This window comes from Hypomesus nipponensis, chromosome 13 (assembly GCF_054491055.1).
Source record: "Hypomesus nipponensis isolate SF chromosome 13, ASM5449105v1, whole genome shotgun sequence".
In the NCBI taxonomy this organism is placed as follows: Eukaryota; Metazoa; Chordata; class Actinopteri; order Osmeriformes; family Osmeridae; genus Hypomesus; species Hypomesus nipponensis.
Window position 1 is genome coordinate 10,256,203 of NC_140373.1, and position 25,843 is coordinate 10,282,045.

The following is a 25,843-nucleotide window of genomic DNA, read 5'->3' on the forward strand; positions in this document are numbered from 1 at the left end:
GCTCAACCACAGTAAAATATGTCTGTAATCTCAAGGGAATCATCAACGATACTTTTTGGTGTGGATAGTTAGCGCTTGTGCTACCTTGTTATGCCCGGTAGGGGTGTAACAGGCTACAAGTTCATCACAGGGTGCACTGGTCCTTTTCAATCAAGCGATGGCAGCAAGGCCTTACTTTAAACATTGACACCTACACCCAGGAACATATTCAAAAAGTGTAAGTGCCGTGTGCGTTCTGTGCAAACCAGTACCCCACCCCACCCTGACCCCAAACTCCCACGGATGGAAAATCATACACCAGACTCCAGAGTTCTGATGACTGGTCCCACAAAGAGGATAAGCTAACCTGACAGCTAACGTTAGCATTGGCTGTGTGTCTAGGGTCACTGGCCTATGACAGTGAGGGTGAAGCTCCTGCAGCCACAGGAGAGGCACTGACACTGGGTGTAGAGAGGAGGGGCAGGGGAGCACAGAGGGGCTGATGTGCTAGTTGAACAGCTAAATGTTAATGCTGTCTTTCCTGTATTAGTGTACTAAACATATTGCAAATTGAACATAAATCTTTAGTACCATTGCTCCACGTTAATGCCCATTTACGTGGAGCCTTTAGGAAAACCTCAATGAGGAAAACACGATTAAAAAGAATGTGTAACAAGTCCGTAGAACAGTTTACTGAAAACAAATGTGCAAATATGCAAACAAACATATATACAAAAGTACAAACTATAGACCTAAGGCATAAGGGGTCAGGTCCAGGGGAAATGGGTCTAGTCCAGGGGCGGAGGAACTGGGTCACGCCGGCCACTCAATGCCTGCACTAGCTGGCCCAGTGTACTAAGGAAAGCTTGATTAAAGGCTGCAGTTTCAGCATTCTCCTCCCTCCTCAAGGCTGCTTCCAGCTCCCTTGCTTGAACTGCATCATCGAGGGCCATCTGTAAATTCCGCTCCTGCTGTGCCCGGTTCAGTTTCTGCTGCTCCACATCAGCCGCCAACATCTCCCTCAAGACAGTCAGATGTTCATCTTCCCGATGTCGTTTCCTCCTGCCTGGATAATAGTTTGGGTTTAATTGATCTTACCGGGTAATTTGTATTGTATTACAATCCCAGATATTTGCCATGTCTACCTGTGAATACACGCTGCGATGTAATGTTGGCGGTGGATGTTGCCGGTGCCGGTGACGCCGGTGATGCCGCTGCTGCCGGTGCGTCATCGGAGTTCTCTTCGCTTATCGAAACGTCTTCTACAAGATTATACAAATGAATTGTTAATTACACAAACTAATGCAAAACACCATACGATTTAGCAACACCAACTGGAAAATTGGACGTAAATATACACGTTGCACAACAAGCAGCTTATATTTCCATCTTTTGTGCTGCCATAGAGTACGCCTAGGCGTGTATATGCAAATATACTGTATATCTTATGCATGTTCGTATGCATGTATATTTTGCACAAATTAAAAGGAACAAAACAAAGTACCATCCTTCAGTGACTCCAACAAATCCGTGGACAAATCGAGACCGTCTTCCTTCCCAGTTCCATTGCTAGCAGGTTTATGGCCGTATATTGCGTCCATCTGGTCGAACCACTTCCAACTCTTTCTATGCGAACCACTTCCGCTGTTCAGGTCCTTGATAGACCTATAGTCACTTTTAAGTTTTTTTAACTTTTCCCTACACTGTTGGAATGTCCTTTGGTATCCGTGTGCGGCCAACAATTCAGACACTTCCTGGTAGACCTTCTCCTTCCGAGTTGCCCCATCCAGCTGTCGCTGAATCTTTTCATCGGCCACCAAACAGAGGAACGTCTGCACCTCCTCAATTAACCACCGCGTGGTTTTGAGGGGTGCCATCTATTCAAATGATCCACTGCATTAAAAACAATTGCGGCCACTATATTAGCTTGTTTATAAAAAATTGCGGGGTTGTGCCATTGATACCATTCGTGCAGGATGCCCCATGCCGTTCAATAATTACGTAGTGACGCAATGACGACTTTCTCTGGCCAATCAATACGCAGTATTTTTACGTCGTCCTTTGACGTTGCCTCGCTTAACCTCGATAAAAAAAAAAGTGGCAGGTTGGTTACTAGTAGGGGTGTGTGATACATCAACGTTTGGTATCGGTCCGATACCAAGTAAATACAGGGCCAGTATTGCCAATACCAATACCGATACTTTTTACTTAGATAACCAGCTTATCTACTTTCGTGTAGGCGAAAGCAATGCCTCATACTTTATGAAGTGAATGCATAATCAATGTGCTAATTTGATTTTCATGATTATTTCATGATTTTGTGATTAATAGTTGATCATGATTATGATCATAATAAAACACAGGCCAAATGATTTTGTATACTGTTAGCATAGTGTGCTGATGGGTCATGTTACTGCACGTGCATGCAAGTGTTGTACCCATACATACACATTATATCAGGCAGTTTTTTCACCTGATATAATGTGTACCCCCTCCAATAACATGCAAAGGGTCTGTCAATGAACACAGACGTTACAGAGGAGATACACATTATATCAGGTAAAAAAACGGCCAGATATAATGTGCATATCTGTAACTTCTATTCATTGACACCCCTTTGCATGTTAGGGTCAGTCAGGTTGATCAGTTCAATGTGACCAAAATAACACAGAAAATAACACACATGATGGCAGGACAGACCTTTTGCATGTTAGGGGAGGGGGTACACATTATATCAGGTGAAAAAAACAGCCTGATATAATGTGTATCCCCTGATTCCCCTCTGTAACCTTTGCTAGAAAAGAGCAGACACTCCACAAATAAACCTATTTATGCAGATAAATGAGTCCCTTGTTATTGAAAACCCTGTTAAGAGGTGAATTTGAAGTGCAGCAGTTAAACTCTGTTTCTATGAATGCACGCGCGCTCCCGCGGCCAGGGGATGCACGTCCTGGTGGGGATAAGTGCCTTGGCACGACACCGGCAACAACTCACAGCATAGCAGGGGAGGTGGGGGAGGAGCAAAGTGAGCTTGAGCAAAGTGAGAGGAGCGGTGTTGGCACAACCACTACTGAGTTATGTACTAAATGCAGAGAAGATGCATTTAAAAACGCCAGTATCGATCAATACTGATACCAACGTTGGTATCGATACTATCAATATTTAGATTTATCCGCCCACCCCTAGTTACTAGTGCCAGGTTTGCCAGATGGAAAATTAAAAAGGCAAGTGTAGTGAAATCGAGCCGCTACCATGCAATGGAATAGCGCCAATATTTATGCCCCAGCAGTCTCCGTGTGTGAGAGAGAGAGAGAGCAAGAGAGAGATAAAGTGTTGGAGTAAGCTACAGAAGTGGTCTCAAGTTGCTTTCAAAGCTCCAGATTTGAACATGGGACTCCGCCAATTCATGATAACCAGACAGATTTGTTTTTTCCCTCCCCCCCCCCCCTTTTCCCACTCTTTCTTTCAGGCAAACTTTAGATGTCCACATGAATAATGGTTGAATAAGCTTTTTCCTTCTCACATAAAACATGCCCTGACAGACGCTCACAAACAGTAGCCCTATTGTGTTTTGGAGACCATTACAGAGGGGTCTCTCCCTCCACTCTCTCTCCCCGTGTGAGCGTGCGTGTGGAGCAGCAGCACTGTCCTGATGCTCAGTCCACGCTCGCTCCAGGTACAAGCGGCTGACGTGAGCACCGCAGGCGCATGCCACTCGGTGTCTCTCTTCCGTCCTCACCGTGGAAACGAGGTGTGGGTGTGTGTGTCCAGTTCCAACATTGGGACTTAAGGGACCACAGACCATATGTCTGATCACGCAGGGCGTCACCACTCCCTAGGACAAACACATACACATTGTACAGACATACACACACTGAAATGCACACATATAACCTACAGGGGTAAAGCCATTGTACTGTGTATGCAAACGTGGTTTATTGCATATTCTTTATAATTGCCAATGGAAACCTCCCTATTAAATAGGTGCTTGGTACAGAACACCAGAATAAAGGACAGTACTATAACGTAGACACAAGTTACAGTAAACAATCAAGTTACATTGAGCAGTATTCTGACTGCAAATATCCCAAACAATTCAAAACTTCATTCGACCTTGTTTTGACCTCTTAATGTCATAACTGGAAGTTGTGCTTCAGAGAAACAAACAATAGTTGTCATGTTATCATTCTCTTCATTTAAAATATATTTATATACACACATATCAACCCCTAAACAGTCATGTATACACAGAGAAAGCCCTTTAGGAAGTTAGCCTGAAGCAGAAAGAATGCATGCATTAGCTGCATGACCCACCAGGTTGGGAAACATCACAGAATCATTTGGTCATTCAAAAGGAGGTATTACCAAAAAGGCAACCTCATATCAGCTTCAGCCAAATAAATAATTGCAATATAAGCCGAGAATGCATCTATTCAAACAATACAATTAGCTGCTGATTTTGGATCCTGTTCCTCTTCCTGCTTCAGTTAAAATCAACCAGCCTTTACAACACAGCATCTGAGGTGAAACTGAAGCAGTGGGGTTGACAGCCGAAGCCAACATGGCACCCTGAGACCCCGAGGATGGACATTGTGAGAAACATCCATTGTTAATTATTCATCAAATTAGAATCAATAGTAGATTATGCATTTGCCCAATCACAATCAAGTGACTGTGGTCCCAGTGCGAACACATTCATTCATTGAATCATCACTTCACTGTAGACATCACCCGTCAAGTATCGTCACACTGAATTATGAGGATTGCAAACAAAATTCCACATAAAAAAAAAGCCAAATAAACATCTGAGCTACCTGAAAATCTAATCATAGGATCAACAACAAGAGTGAGCTACTGATGTAGAAAGTCAAAAGACTGACAGACGAAAACAATAAAGAGATGGAGACAGATGGAGGTGCAGATTAAACCAGAGGGGGGGGACGAGAGAGAGACAGAGAGAGAGAGACAGAGAGAGAGACAGAGAGTGAGACAGAGTGAGAGAGAGAGAGAGAGAGAGAGGGAGACAGAGAGTGAGACAGAGTGAGAGAGAGAGAGAGAGAGAGAGAGACAGAGAGGGAGACAGAGAGTGAGACAGAGTGAGAGACAAGGAGAGAGACAGAGGCGGAGAGAGAAGGCAGAGTTGGTCCCTTTCTAGCGGTCGGCAGTAGCCGTTGCCGTGACATTCAGTGACACCGTGAACAGCGGGATGTCTGTTTGCAATAGCAAGGGGCTCCAGACGCCAGGCTTCTGTTAGCCCAGACCCACGTCTAGCGACATCATCACCACAAAACCCAAGATGGACGTCCAGGATGCCAGCTTTCCATTTCCACTGTTAGAAGAAGAGGAAGAGGAGGAAGAAGGGGACGTGAGAAACACAGGCACCTTCCTCAAAGTAACAATGTGTGTTTATAATCTCTCCCTCTCCCTCTCTCTCTCACCACTCACCTGACTTGTGCCTCGGGTATGATGTCATCCACCACCACGTACACCATCGCCCCGGCAGCGAACGCCAGAGCGTACGGCAACAGCGGCTCTGCTAGCACCACGGCAACCGCGCCTAGCAACCCAGCGATGGGCTCGACCATCCCGCTGAGCTGGCCGTACCTGAGGTGACCGGACACAGAGGGTGATAGGAGGAGTGTTCAGTAAGAGAGGACTTCTCTGTGTCTAAGGTCACCAGTTGAACCGCATACAGCTCTATACATGTGACTTGGGGCCTCTCACTCGTGAAAGCCTGGAGACAGCAGCTTGCAGGACCTTGCTGAGTTACGGCAATGTCCTGTATTCCCTTTGAAGGATAGACACATGATTACCCCATGCTGTACCCTAGAAGGACGGGTTCTACAGTAGCTGTATTTGGTCCTGTTTACCCCAATGTAGAGAAGTCACTCTGTAACCTACCACTTTTTTTTATTCGAATACCAATGATTCCAGGCCATCGCAGATAAAACATTCAGTCAACCCTTGTTATTGAGAGTCTTAAGTCTTTCCTCAATCGCCGACTGAACATCATCACAACAGGGTTAGTGTCCAGAATGGAAATGAGCAGGCCTGGAGGGAGGCATTGTCAGTTCCATCCCTCGTATCAGTCACACACACACACACACACACACACACACACACACACACACACACACACACACACACACACACACACAGCAGCTTTATACAGACCAGAAGGCTTTCCATGTGGACATCCCTGAACCCCTGAGAGGAAGGCTCACTGCAAGGCCTTCTGGGAAGTTCTGGATGCCAATCCCGATGGCCAGATTCCTGTGAGAGATGGAAACGTGAGCACTTAGATCACAATCCTGAACCGACGGACTGGTAGTGTCCTCGCTGTTCAAGGTGTTATTCACATAAAACCTGCTGTCGACATTATTAACAAGACACACAAACACCGCTCTATCAACATTCCTATCAAACAGTTTTCTCTGGAACCTAGTCAAGATCCTGGCCCCTATGAAAGAAGATTCATGACAGCTTGTCAAGGAGAAGCTGCAAAGAAAAAGACAGACCAAGAGAGAGAGAGAGAGACAGAGAGACAGAGAGAGAGACAGAGAGACAGAATAAACCGCACCATAATCATACATCAAACACGTGTGTATGGCACTGTGGGGCAGAAAGACATCTGGCTTCCTGTCAGAACAAAGACAGATTGGAACAGAGAGGAAGGGAAAGAGGGGGGGAGAGAGAGAGATGGAGGGCAGGAAAGGGAGCAATCCAGAGTTTCCCTGGGAGATTTCCTTGTCTTCCTTGAGGGTTTACGCTCGGCTTCCTCTCCTCACCCCTGCTGTTTCAGTGGATGGTAAGACTGAGAGATTCCTCTGTACTCACGAGCACCAAACACATGAGATGCCTACACGTCCACATCCCTCCACCTCTCCCTCTCTCTCACCCATATTCTCTCTCTCCTTACTGGGGGATAATGGGAGCTACAAAACCCCCCCCCGTTAATCCAGTCCTTCAAATGAGCATCATCTGCTTTCCACACAGTATGGCACGGTGCATCTTAGCCACTAGGGGGCAGCAGCACATAGCAGAGGGCCCTGATGTGCTGGCTTACAAAGAAATACACTCAGTACTCTATCAGGATGATGGTCTCTCTTACACACATGGAGACAGACAGACAGACAGACACACACACACACACACACACACACTCGGGTGGACTCACCTGGCACTCTCAAATGTGGCAGAAGAAGTCTTTCCAATGGCTCCAAATCCCACTCCAACAGCCAAGCCCTCTGCAAAAGGAACACACACACACACTTAGTCAAAGATGCACATTTTCCAAGGGGCATGGGAAGAGAAAGACAGAAGACAATAAGAATTGTCTTCTTGTGGATAAGATTAAGAGAATAAAGATAGAGACAAACTGCAGTGGAGAGATAAGCGACAGAGACAGCAGACAAAGAATCTCTCTCCCTTTCTATCCATCTCTCTCCCTCCCTCTCTCTCCTTCCATCTCTCTCCCTCCCTCTCCCCCCTTCCATCTCTCTCCCTCCCTCTCCCCCTTCCATCTCTCTCCTTCCATCTCTCTCCTTCCATCTCTCTCCTTCCATCTCTCTCCTTCCATCTCTCTCCTTCCATCTCTCTCCCTCCCTCTCCCCCTTTCCATCTCTCTCCCTCCCTCTCCCCCCTTCCATCCTCTCTTTCTCTCTCTCCCTTTTCTCATCATAACATCATCAGGTCCCATAACTAGTTCTGTAATCAGCACTAAGTGGCATGTTTAAGGCCAAGGTCAACACCATTATAAACAAGCATTAGATTGCATGAAAGAGGCCCTCAAATATCCATCTCTCTCTGACCATTTCTTTTTCTCTCCCCCTTCCTCAGGGGAAGCATCACCCAGTGACTACGAGGTTATGATGAAACTGTCTCTCTGTGTTTGGGTGACTGGTTAATGTTGCAGCACAGAGTAAAACTCATTTCCCCACCTTGGACCGTAAAGACAATCCAATCGAAGCTCATCTAATGCGACCCCTTTCTCACACAGACACACACAAACACACTTACAGACACACTAACACCTGGGCAATCTCTTCCTGTGACTGCAGGGAAGATAGAACATCATGAAATGGAACACAAAACAATAGAAGAAGAAATAACAGAAAAGGGAGAGAGTAAAACCCTACGCAGACAGACAGACAGACAGACAGACCGGCAGGCAGACCGGCAGGCAGACAGGCAGACTCTCTCTTTGTCTGTCAGTCACTCGGGCGGCTCCATCTCTATACATTTACAATTGATGCCAGTTTGACCTGACTGCTGACACGTCGTGTGCGTGTGTACGGGTGAGAGAGAATGATGCCAGCATGCCCTGGATGTTATATGCTCTTTTAAAGAAATCATGCCCCGGTTCTGTTAGTCGATGCAGACCCACACTTCCACACTTCAACTCCACCTCCTTTCCTTTCTGTCCACATCAAATAAAAACCATCGTCTCCTGAAGGTCTGGAACAGACTGTTTTTCTATAAAAAGGGGAAGCGCTCCCTCTCATTCATATTCACCTCGCACGCCCATCCTCATTTTCCTGTACACTTCGACGACTCCAAAAACTTTGAAAACTCTTCCTTGTCCTTTGTTACTCCCCTTCCTTCCCCTCTTCCCCTCCCCCTGTCCTCTTCACCTCCTTCCTCCACCTCCTCCTCCCTCCATCCCCCCCCCTCCACTGTGCCGTCTTCCTTCAGCCACCAACCAACCACCCCTCGGAGCCCTCTGCCGCCTTCCTCCTCCTCCTCCTCCTCCTCCTCTCCCCCACACACTCATGTCTAAGTTGGAATTCCACGTCCCGTGATACTTTGCAAACGGATGAGTCACCGCCGGACGAGGACAAACGCGACGTGCGGCCGCTCGACTCCTGGCGCGCCGTTACCATGCCGACCGGCGGAGACGAAACTCCAGACGAACGCTCTGATCGTCGACTGAAGGGCCTCGAGTGCGCCAAGACAACACAAAGACGGAGATGTCTGCCATCGCCGCGGATGGACGACCGGGCTGGGATGGGCTTGTGGTTCCTCCGTCTCCAGCCCCACCGCGGAAAGAACACTCGTCTGGAGAGCCGGCTGCGCTGAAGCCTAGCCTCTAACCCCCACTTCAAAGCCCCGAAGGTCTTCTTCTGAAGAAGGTCTTTTTTCATTTATTTGAGTCATTGGAGAGGTTCAGACTGATTATGGACCCTCCTTATGTGCCGTGTCCTTACTGGTAAATGCCGAAATGAAAGCCAGATTGGATGAGATGAGGACAGTGGAGGGGGGTAGGAGGGGAGGGGGTGGGGGGTACTAGCTGTCAATCTACACACTGCCACTCAGATTGTGCGGATTCCCATATCAGGTGCGACATACTGAAGTCACCCCAGACATCGCTGTCACCTCCCTCCCTGCAGGCTGTCATTAGGTTGTCACACAGACGTTCAAATGCCCTCCATATGTACGAACCCAGAATGCACCAGGCAGGCTGGGGGTTGTGTTGACAACTCACTTTTGACAAGCAGACAAGATCTGGACTCCATCTTTCACTTTATTCAAAGAGATCAATCAATCCCACACAACAAACGCACAAGCGCGCACACGCGCACACACTCACACATCAGTAAGTCCCCTAGATCTATCCAAACAGATACAGCACAAACGTAACATATGATACAAAATATAAGCAAATATTCAAATATATACCCACTATCTACAAAGTGGCTCATTTAAGGGAGGGAGCGGAGAAAGAGAGATGGGAGACGAGAGGATAGAGAAGCACTTGAATCAACTCAGCATTTGTAAACACAATCTCTGATAAAAGCCACCGCCAGCGCTTCAAAGAGCAGACGCCATGCCTGAGGGCGGGCACGCTGCCCAGCCAGGGATTTTAATTGGCCCACAGGGCCCAGGGCACAGCCTGGGGCTGGGCAGTTATTGGTTAGTCTGTGTGGATGCTGTCATCTCCATTGATGCAGCTGATGCAAAACAACTTCCTAAACTTGGGGGCTCTGTCACTGTACTTTGATGCTAAGGCTAAACTGCTGAATGCCAATGGCCATGTCCGTGTGTGTGAGTGTGTACATTGTGTGTGTCTGTGCGTGTGTACTTTGTGTGTGTCTGTGTGCGTGCGTGTGTGCTCATTGACCACCCGCCGTCTCCTCTCAACAAATACAATGTTGACAGCTTCAGACATTTGATTCTCATTCCAGCAGGGTTCCAAAAACAATCACAAAACTCTGATTACATACACACGCACACACACACACAAGCATCTGAGTACAAATGCGCACACACTCTGACCATTGGTATTCAATCCATCCTTACACTTTGCTGCTGTGGACTGGACCAGCATCGGACCAGGAGTCTGACAGCAAACACATCTTATTAGGCCCAGAGATCAGCGCTGCCCAGGTGGTTACATCAGGGGCACCCAAGAGATCAGATAAGCCCCTGAGAGAAAAGCTGCCCTCTGTTCAAGCACATGTCACAGTGGCTTATTGAAAAGCACCTTACTGCCACTTCTAAGCTGCACATCTGGCTAGCTGGTTGACTGATTGACTGGCTGGCGTACGCGTGAGTGCATGAGAGAGAAGGTGCATTAGCGACCGTGTGATACGAGGAGTGACAGAGGGCAGGCTCTAACGGTGTCAAGGTGAGCTGCGCGTCACCCCTAGCATGATCCTGCCGCCACGGCCCCTGGGGGGCTCCTGCAGCCCGGGGCTGCTGCGTCACACCAATCAAGCGCTCATCGAGCGCTCACACACACTTCCCCCCTCAGCCCGCATCACCCCGCACGAGAACGGAAGCAGCGTCCCTTGAGATCAGTCTGACGTCCAGGATGTTGTTGACCAAATATGGTAAACAATAACATTGAATATGGGAATCGATCCAAACTCTTCAGGCGCTATTTCCGCTAATTAAAAAGACCACATGTCACAATCTGATGATTGATTAGGAGTCTTTGTTTCCAGGGTCGATCCCCGCAGCAGGTTTCCAATCCATATTGAATTAGAAGGTGTGGGGAGGTCATTGATGTAGACACAGGGGTAGCAGCTTGAGAGCTTACCTAGCAACAATACGATATTCAGTTCCGGAGATGGAACTGAAGTGTGTGTGTGAAGTGTGTGGTGTGTGTGTGTAGTGTCATCTTCACCTGGGATATTGTGGATGGTGATGGCCAGGATGAGGAGGACAATCCGTCGCCAGCTGTTCCTCTCTTTCTCTCTTTGTCCTGCCTCTTCCTGTTGCCTGATGCCAACTTCCTGTCCCTCTGAGTGTCCTGAGTGGGCTCCTTTCCGCCGCTGGTACACCTCGCCGTTATCTATCTTATCTGTATGAGACAGAGAGAGAGAGAGAGAGAGAGAGAGAGAGAGACAGAGACAGAGAGAGAGAGAGAGAGAGAGAGAGAGAGAGAGAGAGAGAGGGAGTAACGTTCACATAACATTCATACAACCTATACACCTTCAAATAACGTGTACCATCCACACGACCTTCACGTACTCTCTACCACAACATCCCTGCCGTATCGAAGACTCCACATTTTGACAATGACACTGTTGGCTGAGATGTGGTTCCTTTGATGTGGCTTGCAAACAGACAGTTCCCAGACTGCACAGACGTACAGTAGAGCTATGCACTTCTGACCCTGGATGTTCTCCTGTACTTTCTATGCACTGTTTGTACATCGTTCGGGATGAATTTGTCTGCTAACTGAAAAAAGAGGGCAGAATTTCATTTATTTAACTTGATCAGATGAACAGAGAGTAGAGAGAATAAACACCATGTCAGAAGTGTTTCTAAGGGTTTGGTCTAGATAACTCAGACATACTGTACATCAGATTATTTACTCTCCATGTGGAGAACTCCAGTGAACGAGAGACATCTAATGAAGCGTGAGTTATCAAACGACTGAACTAAGATTGTTCAACTTGGTGAAGCCAGAATAATGAGTGTGTCAGAGTTATTACCAAAAGCAACCGAGTTTGTGAGACATCTCTTCTAAAACGATGTAAACAACATCACTGGGATTCAATACAGAATATTGGCTCTGGGGTTCCGGAAGGTTCCAGAAGATGCAGATTAACTATTGACCTTCATTACGCAGAGTGCTGGCCACGTCTACATAGCCCCGCCTCCACGAACAGAGCTAATTATCTGGACTGCAAAGGTCAAACGCGCCTCCACTTCCCTAGAGTCAATCTAATATCCCCACCCCCGAATAACATACAGTAAGATGTAAAAAGGTCAATACGCTTCCTTCCATCCCTCCCTCCCTCCCTCTCAAGTCATCTTTGACACAACACTTGGAGACACAGTCAAAGGCAGTAAAGTGGGCAGTGAAGGATGGAGTAATCCATCCTTTGTTGGGTTCTTCCCACCTGACCTTTGCGAGGGCTTTGGGGGGGGTTTATTGATCAGCCGGTTGATCCATAGATTAATGGATTTAAGAGAGCCCTAATCTGTAATCAAAACAGTTTGGCCGAATCCTAGAGACCAGGTAAGGGTCATGGCTGGAGTCTGCATTTTTCAAAGCAAGGGGTCAGATGGCTGAGCGGTTAGGGAGTCTGGCTATTAATCTGAAGATTGCCGGTTCGATTCCCAACCGTGAAAATTAAGTTGTGTCCTTGGGCAAGGCACTCCACCCTACTTGCCTCGGGGAGAATGTCCCTGTACTTACTGTAAGTCGCTCTGGAAAGGAGCGTCTGCTAAGTAATACTATGTAAATGTGAGTTACATTACAGGGAACCTTTTGAAAATCCATGTTTTAAAGCGGTTCTATTGTCATTTAAATCTGCCAGTGAAAAGTAGCTTTGACGTCGTTCTTTCTGAAATTGATGGATGACAAATATTCCGCGGTCATTTTTTTTCAGAAACAATTTCACTTTGCAAAAATAGCCTAATTGATTTAACCTATGTGTCACTCTTCCAAAGCAGAACATTTACATAATTTTCGAAAAAATTGAAACCACCTGTTGCATTTAAACTGAATTCCCTACAGTCCCTGTGCTACTGACTTGGTGATGGGGGGAGGAATGGAGGAATGGATGAAGGAATGCAGAAACCAGGTCAGAAGTAAACCTCAAAACTAAAGTCATGTTCAGATAAAGCAATGCAGATAAGTCCAATCCTACTGTCCTACGTTGGAAAAAGGTGTATGAAATACTTCGGTTGATATTCTTTACCCTCTTTATACAATGGTTATATCTTTGTTATACCATATTTAAACTGGCTGTACACTACACACACTTTTGTCACCTTGGTCACTGAAATCCTGTGACGAATCAGAATTCCAAACACACTGCAAAAGAGCGTGTGCAGAGAGGCTCATTACAGACAGCTTAAGAGTTCGAAAACTGTGTTGATTTGGAAGGGGGGGGGGGCAGATGTAAGTGTCAAACCATTTCAACAACAACAACTGCCACTTAGACGAGGAGCGGAGCAATCAAGGTGTCTCCATGGTCGTGTGGATGTTGTTGTTTGAGATGTTTCTCCTCTCTAGTCATCTTTATTGTGTCTCTCTAATGGCCACTCTGGATCAACAGTCCCAGTTAGCGAGGAGAAGGCAGGAGAGTGGATGGAGGAGTGGAGGAGAGTGGAGGAGGAGTGGAGGAGAGTGGAGGACAGTGGGTGGAGGAGTGGAGGAGAGTGGAGGAGAGGGTGGAGGAGTGGAGGAGAGTGGAGGAGGAGTGGAGGACAGTGGAGGACAGTGGGTGGAGGAGTGGAGGAGAGTGGAGGACAGTGGGTGGAGGAATGGAGGAGAGTGGAGGAGAGTGGAGGAGAGTGGAGGACAGTGGGTGGAGGAATGGAGGAGAGTGGAGGAGAGTGGAGGAGAGTGGAGGACAGTGGGTGGAGGAATGGAGGAGAGTGGAGGAGAGTGGAGGAGAGTGGAGGACAGTGGGTGGAGGAATGGAGGAGAGTGGAGGAGAGTGGGTGGAGGAATGGAGGAGAGTGGAGGAGAGTGGAGGAGAGTGGAGGACAGTGGGTGGAGGAGTGGAGGAGAGTGGAGGAGAGGGTGGAGGAGTGGAGGAGAGTGGAGGAGGAGTGGAGGAGAGTGGAGGACAGTGGGTGGAGGAATGGAGGAGAGTGGAGGACAGTGGGTGGAGGAATGGAGGAGAGTGGAGGAGAGTGGAGGAGAGTGGAGGACAGTGGGTGGAGGAATGGAGGAGAGTGGAGGAGAGTGGAGGAGAGTGGAGGACAGTGGGTGGAGGAATGGAGGAGAGTGGAGGAGAGTGGAGGAGAGTGGAGGACAGTGGGTGGAGGAATGGAGGAGAGTGGAGGAGAGTGGAGGAGAGTGGAGGACAGTGGGTGGAGGAATGGAGGAGAGTGGAGGAGAGTGGGTGGAGGAATGGAGGAGAGTGGAGGAGAGGGTGGAGGACAGTGGGTGGAGGAATGGAGGAGAGTGGAGGAGAGTGGAGGAGAGCGGAGGACAGTGGGTGGAGGAATGGAGGAGAGTGGAGGAGAGTGGGTGGAGGAATGAAGGAGAGGACAACACAAATGGAAAACTTATTACTGATTATGGACGGACGCACAGGTGGATGTGTGTTAGAGCAGAGGAAGAGAGAGAGACAGAGAGAGAGAGAGAGAGAGAGAGAGAGAGAGAGAGAGAGAGAGAGAGAGCAGAGGAAATGGAGGGACAGGATGAGAGATGGCAAGAGACATGCAGCAACGAGGGCTAGAGAAGAAAGAGGAGAGAGGTAATAAGAGGGGAGAGCAGAGGAGAGAAAAGGGAGAGCAAGGAGGGAGGAAAGGCCCAAGTGGAAGAGAGGAGGAAAGACACGGATAGCATGAAAGAGAGAGAGAGAGGAAGAGAGAGAGAACAGTAGGAGAGCGTGAAGGAGAGAATGCTAAACAAGGAAGATGAAGTGTACCGCTGCCAGGCGGGGGGGGTGAAACATATCATACAGCTGAAATCAATCAAGCCCCACACTCCTTCTGCCTCTTACACACCAACACACACACACCAACACACACACACACACACACACACACACACACAAATACAGACGACCCTCCATCCGACACTTCGACTAATTGCAGCCTGCAGGATAGTAAGGATTTACATGTCTACTGAATGGCACACCGCACCACGCCGCCCACCATTACATTACACATACGACATCCACACGCCTCATGCACCTATCAAACACAGCACAAACATACCACACGTCACAAACATGACACGACACTTCAACCCCGCAACACACACCACCCGGGAGGGGTGGAAGAGGAGAGGGGAGGGGGAGAAGGGCGAGAAAAGGGGGGACTAGAAGGGTGGTCAAGGCAATTAGAAGGTGACGGATGGAGGTCTTCATTAACACTGTAAACCACGGCTCTCCTCAGACACAGAGTCAATGGTGCCCACGCATGTACGAGCACATGGGTGGTGTCACACGGCACATACATCCACACACACACACACACACACACACGCGCACACACATCCACACACGTCACACACGCTCGTAAAGACACAAAACATTTGCATACAGCTGACATGAGCATGCACACAAATAAATCAATCAATCTCAAACGCTCAGGAAGTCATCAGGAATGTGTTGTGACTGGATGTCGGAGGGGCCTCTTCCTACTTCCTGGTAGCCAATCTGAAGACATCCAGAAGCAGCTGTCTGTCACTGTGATTGACAGGCTGGCTGCTATTCACTCCAGGCCTATTACTATGAGAGAATCATAGTGCCCTCAGACAGGTGAGGCTTAGCACACACACACACACACACACACAGACACACATGTACACATACACACACACACACACACACACACACACACACACACACAGACACACACACAGTTACACACAGATACATTTTGACACATACGCCTTTCGTTTTCCTCGCATAGTATTCATTTCGCAGACACTCAAAGTGATGTTCAAATTGTGCATATGGAAAATACAGCAGAAAGTCAAGGATCAGAAGTGCGTCGTTCTAGCAGTATTCGGTGGTCAGTCAAGGAATGCTCAGTACTCACTGACAACAGCACAAAGTAAGCACAGCGCCAGTGTGCCTCAGTCTCTAAGGGAGGCCAGTAACTGGACATAAGGATGTATTCTTAAATAGCATGTGTCTAAAGGTGGAATAAATGACACATACAGTTTGTGTTTAGATAAGGCAACTTGTCGTATGTCGCTAGCATGGACGTGACTGGACTATGCTAAGGGACTAATGATGTGGATTCCAAAGGCAATGATGTTGTGATGTAGGCTCCATGATCCAGATCCTTATCCATCATACTCTCTCGTTTCTCTTCCGCCTCCTCCCCCTTGCTCCCTCTGTCTCTCCTCTTCCCCCTCCTCCTCCTCCCCTCACCTGACCTCCTCTTCCTCTCGCCTGACCCTCCTCGCCCCGGTCTCCTCTCCGCTCTGCTGGTCTGTAATTACTGTCATCCTCCTCCTCAGTCACACTCGACCTTCACCCTTTCTTTACTACCTCAGGAACACACACACACACACAGATTTAGACACACACATGCACTCAAGAGACACGCACAAACACACAGACCACAACACCTCAAAATGCTCAGAAACACAACTCACACACACAGCCAACCGCTCAAACACACAGACACTCAACCAAATACTCATGACTGGCACACAAACATGCCATTAGCCATAACCTCAACCCCATAGTGACCTTATGGAGCAACAATGGCGGCCAATCAGCATTCACATGTCAGAGCTCTATTGTGACCATTAGCAGTCCTCACTGATGGCTCCAAATCTCCAAATCCCCACGACAACAGCCCTTCACAATATATACACACACCCACCCATATATATGGCACTTTCTGTACAGAAGACACACTGGAACTAACACACACAAGCATGCACACACACACACACAGCAGACAGAGGGTTAAGTCATCCATCTTTATCTCCAGTGGAAATGAGGCGTTTAACTGTGGCCTGACTATTAGTAAGACCAGGATAATGGACCCGGACACACCCACCCACGCACACACCCACGTACACAGACACACACACACTCACAGATACACCCACCCACTGTCGTTATTGCCACTCTGTAAGATGCTGTGAGAAATGGGACGACAAAGAAGGCTGGAGAGACCAGGTAACCACACAATGCAGACCACTCATCACTTGGTGTGTGAGAGAGAGTGAGTGAGAGACAGAGAGAGAGAAAGAAGTGCAATAGAAAGACAGTAAGAAATAGATAAAAGGGGGGAGTAAGAGAGGGAGAGAGAGGGAGGTCAAGAGAGAGAGAGAGAGAAATGAAAGAGTGAGAAGCATTCGTATTCGCTTCAACGTCATCAGTGAATGCCAACGTACCTAGCGACACCCGACATTCAACTACTCTCCTGAGAAACAACCAACCAGGAGCGACCCCACGTTCTTCAGAAGAGGCAGCCTGACCTGAGATGGAGTCCAGGGCGAGGCAAACAGAGAGAGCTCCTGCACCAGGCTGCAGAGGGCCATACTGAGGGCTGTTCAGGGCCACACTGAGGGCTGTTCAGGGCCACACTGAGGGCTGTTCAGGGCCACACTGAGGGCTGTTCAGGGCCACACTGAGGGCTGTTCAGGGCCACACTGAGGGCTGTTCAGGGCCACACTGAGGGCTGTTCAGGACCACACTGAGGGCTGTTCAGGGCCACACTGAGGGCTGTTCAGGGCCACACTGAGGGCTGTTCAGGGCCACACTGAGGGCTGTTCAGGACCACACTGAGGGCTGTTCAGGGCCACACTGAGGGCTGCTCAGGACCACACTGAGGGCTGTTCAGGGCCACACTGAGGGCTGTTCAGGGCCACACTGAGGGCTGTTCAGGGCCACACTGAGGGCTGTTCAGGGCCACACTGAGGGCTGCTCAGGACCACACTGAGGGCTGTTCAGGGCCACACTGAGGGCTGCTCAGGGCCACACTGAGGGCTGTTCAGGGCCACACTGAGGGCTGTTCAGGGCCACACTGAGGGCTGCACAGGGCCACACTGGGGGCTGGCTCAATCACTGGGCCTCACGCCGCACCCATCCATCCTCTCAGAGCAACTCAAACAGGCTGTGTGTGTGTGTATGTGTGTGTGTGTGTGTGTGTGTGTGTGTGTGTGTGCAAGTGTGTGAGAGTGTGTGTGAGCCAGGGGGATAAAAGTGACTTAGCATAATTGAGCTGTGAGACAAAGACAAGGAAAGAGAAGAGGTAGATGAGGAAGAGACCGATCTGAGTGACTCAGAATGACCCTAACGCATGTCTGTGTTCTCTGGTAGCTTAAGATAAAGGCTGTGCATGTTACCTGTCATTCAACCACTGATAGTTGTTGCTAGGTAACAGCCGGACTCTGGTGGAAATGCAGATATGAGTGAATTTGATATGTCTGTGGAGTGCCACAAATACACACACAAACACACACACACAGTAGTATCAACGCACACACAGAAAGACTGGGCAAACAATAAAAGGGCTAAGCCAAACAATGTGTTCCTTGTCGATAAGGAAGTAAAGGGAGTGAAAGAGAAAATGTAGAAAGAGGTGGGGGGAGAGACAGAGGCAAATAAACAGAAAAAGGAACAAGAGAAAGAAATGGGGGGACAAGAGAAAGAGTGAGTGAGAGAGAGAGAGAGATAGAGAGATACAGACAGACAGACAGACAGACAGACAGACAGACAGACAGACAGAGAGAGACAGAGAGAGACAGAGAGAGAGAGAGAGACAGAGCGACAGAGAGACAGAGAGACAGAGAGAGGGAGAGAGGGGAGGTGGATCACCATGCTGAGGTGCTCTGACCAGAAAGGTCTGCATCAATCAGATCATCTCTTAATATCACTGAGCAGGCTCTGGGAAAATAGGCCTCTCCCACACACATAGGGGTGGGGAGGGAGACGGGAGGGGGTGAGGAGGAGAGAGTGAGTGAGTGAGGTGGAGGCGAGGAGGGGGTTGAAGAGGGCGAGGAGGGCGAAGAGTCAGACATACACCAGGTGAGACACAATACAAGAGGGAAACCAACAACTGGGGGACATGTGACAGAACGTCATACGAAGATGGCAAACTGTAGTCCCTAACTCGGAGGAGCTCAGTCTTCAGCTGTCTGCTGACGCCGTAGCTGGAGGGACACGACAGCCAGACATCACGGGCTCCCCTAACTCACAGAGACAGGACTGGAACAGGGTGGCTCCAGTCCACATTCTGCTGGGCCTCGGCGGCCATCTTGTCCCCCCACACACACACACACACGCACAATCACATTCATCCAGGTTCACACACACACTCACACTCACTCGCACACGTGAGGAGACGTAGCGTTGGCAAGGTTGAGAACAGACACAGAGCCAAGACTTTGGAACCAGGATAGCAGCTAACTCTGCAGACAGACCAGGCTACCCAGGATACCCCAAAGTGAATTCTTTACATGAGCGAAGCCTAGTTCAGGCACTCATTAGCTACACCTACATTTACATTTATGCATTTAGCAGACACTTTTATCCAAAACGACTTCCAAGAGAGAGCTTTACAAAAGAGCATAGGTCACTGATCATAACAACAAGGTAGTCCCAAACATTGCAAGCAGCCAAAACATGAAGCATACATTGTGAAAAACTAAACAAGTGCCAAAGGGAAGACCCATAATAGCATGCAGTTATACAAGTTACAAATTAAAACAACACAAACCCCAAAAAGTGCCAGACTGTACCTGTAAAGAACAATCAACAGTAAAATATTAGGTGGCTGAGCGGTTAGGGTCTGACTAACATCAGGTCCAATCAAGCATTCCTAAGTGCCGTTGTACTCCCGGAACAAGTGCGTCTTGAGCCATCCCTTGAAGGTGGGGAGACAATCAGTGTCTTTGATGGAGGTGGGGAGCTGGTTCCACTACCGGGGGGCCAGGCAGGAGAAGAGCTTGTGTTGGGACTGGGCGGTCTTGAGCGGTGGGACCACCAGGCGGTTGTCTGAAGAAGACCATAGGTGACGGGTGGGGGCGTAAGGCTGCAGGAGAGACCTGGAGTCGGGTGCAGTCCCGTTCACTGCTCGGAAGGTCAGTACCAGGGTCTTGAATCTGATGCGGGCGTTGCTGGGTAGCCAGTGGAGAGAGATGTGTGACACCTGTGTGACTCTAAGCCCATTGGTCCATGTCAGGAAGGGGCGGGAGTAGAAATGCAGCACAGATGCACGTACACTCACCCGCGGCTTGTCGTCGATTCAGTGCTGCTGCCATCCTCCGCCATCTCCATCTCCCTGTGTTGTCTGCATGGTACTGTCAATCAGGGGAATTGTATTCTATTTGCTCCCTCGCCTCATGTTGTTTGTATGAATGTTTAGAGGCAAGGACTGCTTCCCCCAGATAGGAACACTCTACCAGAAGTCGAACCTATGTCCATCGTCTATGGTTATCGATCAATGGTCATATCGATGTGTGAGTGTCGTGACTGACATGCATACTCACGCATAACGGATGAAGGGAACGATACTGGTTGTGTGTGTGTGTGTGTGTGTGTGCTTTGGGGATAGACAGCAACATGTGTACAGTAGCAACCGTAGCAACATTGTTAAAGATGAATTATTCCAGATGACATCATGCGTGTCCTGGTTCCCTCCAATTCACATGCTCCACAGCCGTACAATGATCTTGCCTCTTGCATCAAGTCTCAATGCTCCACGGGTACATGGTTCTATTGTATCAAGTCCCAATGCTCACCATGTACGCAGTTTCAGGCAGCAAAGTTCTGTCCACTCTTCCTCTGTTCAGCAGCCTGGCTGCCCCCTCACCCCCTCCCCAGACTGGGGAAGCTGGCCTGGGGGAGCGGGCCTGGGGGAGCGGGCCTGGGGGAGCGGGCCCCGGCCATGGAGCTTGCAGGACGGCACATGGTTCACTAGGGAAGGTACGTCTCCCCGGGTTGTTTCAGTGTAGACACTCAAAAGGTCAAGCCCTTACCCATGAAAACCGGTGTTATTCTTCTCACAAACCTCACACCTTTTACACTGCTAACGGAGGGAGAAACATGAATCATCACAGAGGTATGGAAGGTTCCCACTGATTTGGGTAACAAGGGCAGGATACACCGTCCGCATTCATATACCACACATTTGGGCTGTTTGAGAGCTTGGCTTGAAGTTGGACTTTGCTTTCTAAGATGGCTGAGGAACGAACCATTGGTTAAACAGTCACCTTTATACCCCAGCACCACATAAACCTTGGAGCCCAAACACATGATTGGATTAGATGAAAGAAAAAACAAGAAATATTCCAGAAGAGTCCAAAACATCACCGCAGAGTCACATTCAAGATCCCAACCACCAATCAGAAAGTTTGTTGCAGAGCATGAGAACCTGTATCTACCAATCACAAGACAGGATAGAGAGTAGGCAGGAAGCAGCATGGGGGAAGAGCCCAGGGGAGGGGCAGAGGTGTGGTGATGTCAGTGTCCCTCCTTAACTTCAGAAATTCCAGGATCTGACAGGATTCTAGAAGCCTACATCTGGAACATTCTCACTGAGAAGCTAACGCAGCATTCCACGTACACTACACAATTGATTGCTGAGCGCTTACAGTGTGTGTGTGTGTGTGTGTGTGTGTGTGTGTGTGTGTGTATATGTGTGTGTGTGTATGTGTGTGTGTCCGGGCACACAACAACACACCAACGCACACACACACACGTGTAAGGTTGAACAAACAAACAAGCCTCCTCAAAAACTGAACTTCCATATGCACCCATGCTGATCATTTGTTTAGTAAGCCGGCTAAGCCAATTCACAGTAATTGCCCTCCTCCAAGGAGGCCATAACACGACCGCACACCTACATGCAGCTTAATTTCTCATCCTCTCCACCAGCTGGAGACCCTTCGGAGACTTTGTCTAGAAGAACCAGCACGGGGAAACACAACAAAGAGCTAAACACTGATTTGAATGTGCTCAGAAAACAAGGGGAGGAGAGAGGAGGGGAGGAACTAGGGGAAGGATGAGAGGGAGTAGAGGAGGCAGGCAGGAAGGCGGATGAGGGGTGTAAGCTCTCAGCCCCTAGTGTCTCTAGCGTATAGGGGTCAGGGGGTGTTTTAAAGGAAGTGCTATCCTTGGCTGGGCTAATGAGCCCAGCTGTGTCCTGTATCGTTGATTGAGCCCTGACGCTTGATCCCGCCTCCCCGGTCATCTGCACTGTACCGTGCGACCCGCAACATGACCAGTGCAAAGCCTGGAACATGGACAGAACCTACTGGAAGCTGTCCTAGTAAACAAGTTCTTCAGGTCACAACCATGTTCTCTCATTTTGAAAAAAAATGACAACTCTAAAATGCACCCCAAGTTTGGTTTCTGTGTGTGCGTCACCACATAGGGATGTCCTTTGCTGCTGAATAAAGAGGTAGAAACAGTGAGACAACTGCGGATAACGGCCTTGATTCAAGAACAGCAGGAAGACAGAGAGACACACTGATTACACAGATAAAGAGAGAGAGAGAGAGAGAGAGAGAGAGAGAACGTAAAACAAATTGAGACCGACAGTGAGTAAAAGGTTGGAATGAAGAGAGGGCACACCAAATGAATCAAAGCCATCAAAGAAAGGTCTCTTGTTAAGGAGATTCAATTAATTTCCTGTTGAATCTCCATCTCGTCCAATTGGAAAATCGATTCAAACCAGCCTATCGGTGTTCCCGTTAACCTGAAGTGGGGGGCGGGACAATGGTGATGGTATATGAATGGAGGCTTGCCTGAGAGCGGTCCACCTCTACCTATCCTGATGGTCATCTCTTCAGGGTCAGGGGTCGAGAACATAGGCTCCTCCTCCTTGGCCAGCTTGGCGTCTGGGGGCAGGGCCAGTGCTGTGTGAGGGTCTGCTCCCACGCCCTGGACACACACACAAACAAGCAAAGATATCTGTCAATAATTTTGTGTGTGTGTGTGCAGGACAAATGCATGTGATCCATTTGTAAATGCATAATCAACTTTGTATGGGCTAAGCGACAGTGTGAAATGTCCTTGTATGTTAATTTCATTAGCCAGTTTTATATGAACTGCTGATTTCCAATTAAACTTTGTAAGAAGGGTGCGTTTGGGCGAGGGCCAACACATTTGACAGGCAACCTTGCTCAGAAAACAACAGAAAAAGTATTCTTAGAAAACTCTCTACTTCACTACTGGTTGATAGCTGGATCATTCACTGCTCAGAATCCAGGTTGTTTATTTGGAGTCTGAGTGTGAATGAACAAATCCTTGTCAACATGCTGTTAAAGAAAGGAACAGATTAGACGAGCAGGTCCACTGAAAGCTTTCTGAGAGCAGCACTCTTCCGTTGCAGCAATCTTCCAGGCACACACACACGAGCTCTCGCTAAGACTGGCTCCTCCATTCATCCCTATTCCTTTCCACACTCCAGGTCTAAAAGCCGGTGAATACACACACACACAGAGAGAGAGAGGAGAGATAGAGATAGAGATAGAGAGAGATAGAGATAGAGAGGAGAGAGAGAGAGAGAGAGAGAGAGAGAGAGAGAGAGAGAGAGAGAGAGAGAGAGAGAGAGAATAGGAATGATACCAGAGTGGTGTGCAGCAGGACTGAGGATGACGAGGGGGGGTTTTCAAAATGAATGTGGTCAATAAGACAGAAAGACTGTGTGTGTGTGTGTGTGCATAAGCAAGGACCTGTGTGTGTGTGTGATTTGGTATCAATGAGTGAGTGTGCGTGCCTCTGGATGCGCTTGTGTGAGTGTGTGTTTCTGGAAACAAGTGTGTGTTGAGGTTATTTCCTATCCCAGAGGACACAATTAACCCTGACTGGCTTCAGTCTGTGGCCCCTGACACTATCTCTTCTCTCCATAAGCACCTTACACAGAGGGCCGGCAGCACACACACACACACAGACACACACACACACCCATACTGTTCTCACACACACACACACACACACACCCGTACTGTTCTCACACACACACAAACACACACATATACACAACACACATCCATACTGTTCTCACACACAAACACACAACCCCGGAGAGCATTCCCCCATACTGATTCACACACATACACTCACACTCAACACACACAAGCTCAAGGACACTCCTAGGGGAGGCAGGCCTGAAGCCACACAGCACCTAATGCAATATCACACTGCCCCATGCTACACAACACCCAGTCAGTCATATCATCCCACACTGTGCTATCACCCTCACAACACCAAGCAGGGCTGGCCTTGCCAACGACCCCTGGCTATAACTGAAATCCTCCGCTACATAAAACATCTAGTTTGCGTGTGTGTGTGTGTAGGCAATTTGAATCTATGACAGTGTGCTGTTGAGCTTCAGTGGTAATGTGTCGCTGGAGCCACAGTCATCATTCAGGGTTGCTGGGGAGAGAAGTAGATGAGGGTATTCAAGCATTCACACGGCGGCGTCCTCTAAAATGACACACTGCCCTGTGCAATGCAATCCACATTTGTTTGATTTACCGGCTCCGGCCTTCCAGAAAGATCTCTCTTGATACAGCCCTCGCCAGCAGCGGAATTAGGATGTCAGTTGTGCTGCGTGTGTGTGTGTTTGCTCATCTTTTTCTGTGGTTTTATGTACAACCAGCAAGTCCGAGAGGCAGATTGAGGCAGAGCGCAGATTCAGGGAAAAGCAGGGCGAGGTAGAGAGAGACGTGGGCAGAGGCAGAGAGACACAGAAAGAGGCAGAGTTACAAAAAAAAAAGAGGTGGAAAAAAGGCAGACAGAGACAGAGACCGACAGAGAGGCAGGGAGAGGCAGGCACCGAGGCAGAGATGGAGGCAGGGGAGAGAGGCGGCGCGTTGTGTGCAGTGGGGTTAGAGGAGCAGCATGGCTGGATGTGTGGTGGACTAGCTGAGATCCCTTACTGATGACCTGGCCACACACTGGGCTCTGAGCAGGGGGACACCCCGGAACATCCCGAAACACCCCTATCTGGGAGAGGGGGGGAGACAGGGGATCAAGCCTCTGGAGGGAAGGAGGGAGGGAGGGGAGAGGGAGGGAGCTCTCCATGGTGCTATTTTACCAACCGCCACCCAACCTGGACCAAGTCTGCTGCAGAGAGACAGGACAGCACATGGCTGTGTAAGAGACACGCTGAGGGGAGAGGTCCAACCGGACCTGAGATCACCATTCTGCCACTTCGCCCACTGTTCTGTGGTGACGTCAGCTTTCAGGGAGCAGAAATGACTCTGCTCTGTTCCCTGTTGCTCTCTCTCTCTCGGCCGCTCTCTCTTTCCCTGCCTCTCCTCCCTTACCCCTCTCTCTCTCTCTGCCTCCTTCTCACGACCCCCCCCTTCTCTCTCCTCCCTTACCACTCTCCCTCTCTCTGCCCATGCCTCCCCCTCCCCCCCCCCTCCCTCTGCCTCTCCTCCCTCAGCCCTCCCTCTTCCTCCGTCCCCTACCGTCTCTCCACCTTCTCTCGTCCGCGCCCCTCCACCTCTCCTCCCTCTCCTCCGGTGTCCCGGGCTGTGCTCACCCAGCAGGCCGTGCTCCGGAGATGAGCGCCAGCCCGCGCTGCCCCGCCGGCTGCGAGACGTCCTCACACTTCCTGCTCGCTCTCCTTCTCCGTCTCTCCGTCCGTCCTCTCTTCTCCCAGCCTCCCCCGTCCTCCCAACGTTGCCACATTCCGATCCCACTCTCCCTCTCACACACTTCCTCTCTGACCTTCGTTCCTCTTTCTCTCTGTCCGACCCTCCCTCCCTCCCTCTCTCCCTCCCTGTCTCCCTCTCTCTCTCCCTCTCTCGCTTTTCCTCTCTCTCCCCTCCCTCTCTCCCTCCCTCCCTTTGTGGATTTTACTAGACACCAGGAGTCCATGTGTGTGACAGCAGCGTGATCTAACAGACACTGTCACGAGAGGCTGAGGATTCTCTGCTCCCTGACATGCTAATCACATCCAGTCCAATCCAAACTTTATTCACTTCAAACTAAATTCACAGTGAGATGCACTCCCA

At 49.2% G+C, this 25,843-nt stretch overlaps 2 protein-coding genes across 4 annotated transcripts in view; both read right to left on the minus strand.

Annotated features, from left to right (window-relative positions):
* Positions 1-645: 645 nt before the first annotated feature.
* On the minus strand, positions 646-2,005 carry LOC146259974 (uncharacterized). Of its 2 annotated transcripts, XM_084670520.1 has the most exons (4): positions 1,944-2,005; positions 1,484-1,905; positions 1,125-1,241; positions 646-1,045 (listed from the first exon to the last, which is right to left on the minus strand). In XM_084670520.1, exons 2-4 carry the CDS (start codon positions 1,854-1,856, stop codon positions 768-770), a joined length of 768 nt encoding a protein of 255 aa, XP_084526646.1. In that variant the 5' UTR covers positions 1,857-1,905; positions 1,944-2,005; the 3' UTR covers positions 646-767. The 2 variants fall into 2 exon arrangements, with proteins under 2 accessions (XP_084526646.1, XP_084526645.1); XM_084670519.1 differs by having other exon boundaries at positions 1,484-1,991.
* Positions 2,006-4,112: 2,107 nt separating this feature from the next.
* Positions 4,113-25,843, minus strand: part of slc39a11 (solute carrier family 39, member 11) — a 46,280-nt gene continuing 24,549 nt past the window's right edge. Inside the window, exons 5-10 of one of the 2 annotated variants that reach the window (XM_084670455.1) lie at positions 22,640-22,754; positions 11,108-11,284; positions 7,157-7,226; positions 6,154-6,252; positions 5,425-5,583; positions 4,113-5,308 (exon numbers count right to left, since the gene is read on the minus strand). In XM_084670455.1, coding sequence (XP_084526581.1) covers positions 5,230-5,308; positions 5,425-5,583; positions 6,154-6,252; positions 7,157-7,226; positions 11,108-11,284; positions 22,640-22,754 — 699 coding nt within the window. In that variant the 3' untranslated portion in view covers positions 4,113-5,229. Of the gene's footprint in view, positions 5,309-5,424; positions 5,584-6,153; positions 6,253-7,156; positions 7,227-11,107; positions 11,285-22,618; positions 22,755-25,843 lie in introns of both variants that reach the window. The other variant, XM_084670454.1, reaches the window with a different exon arrangement.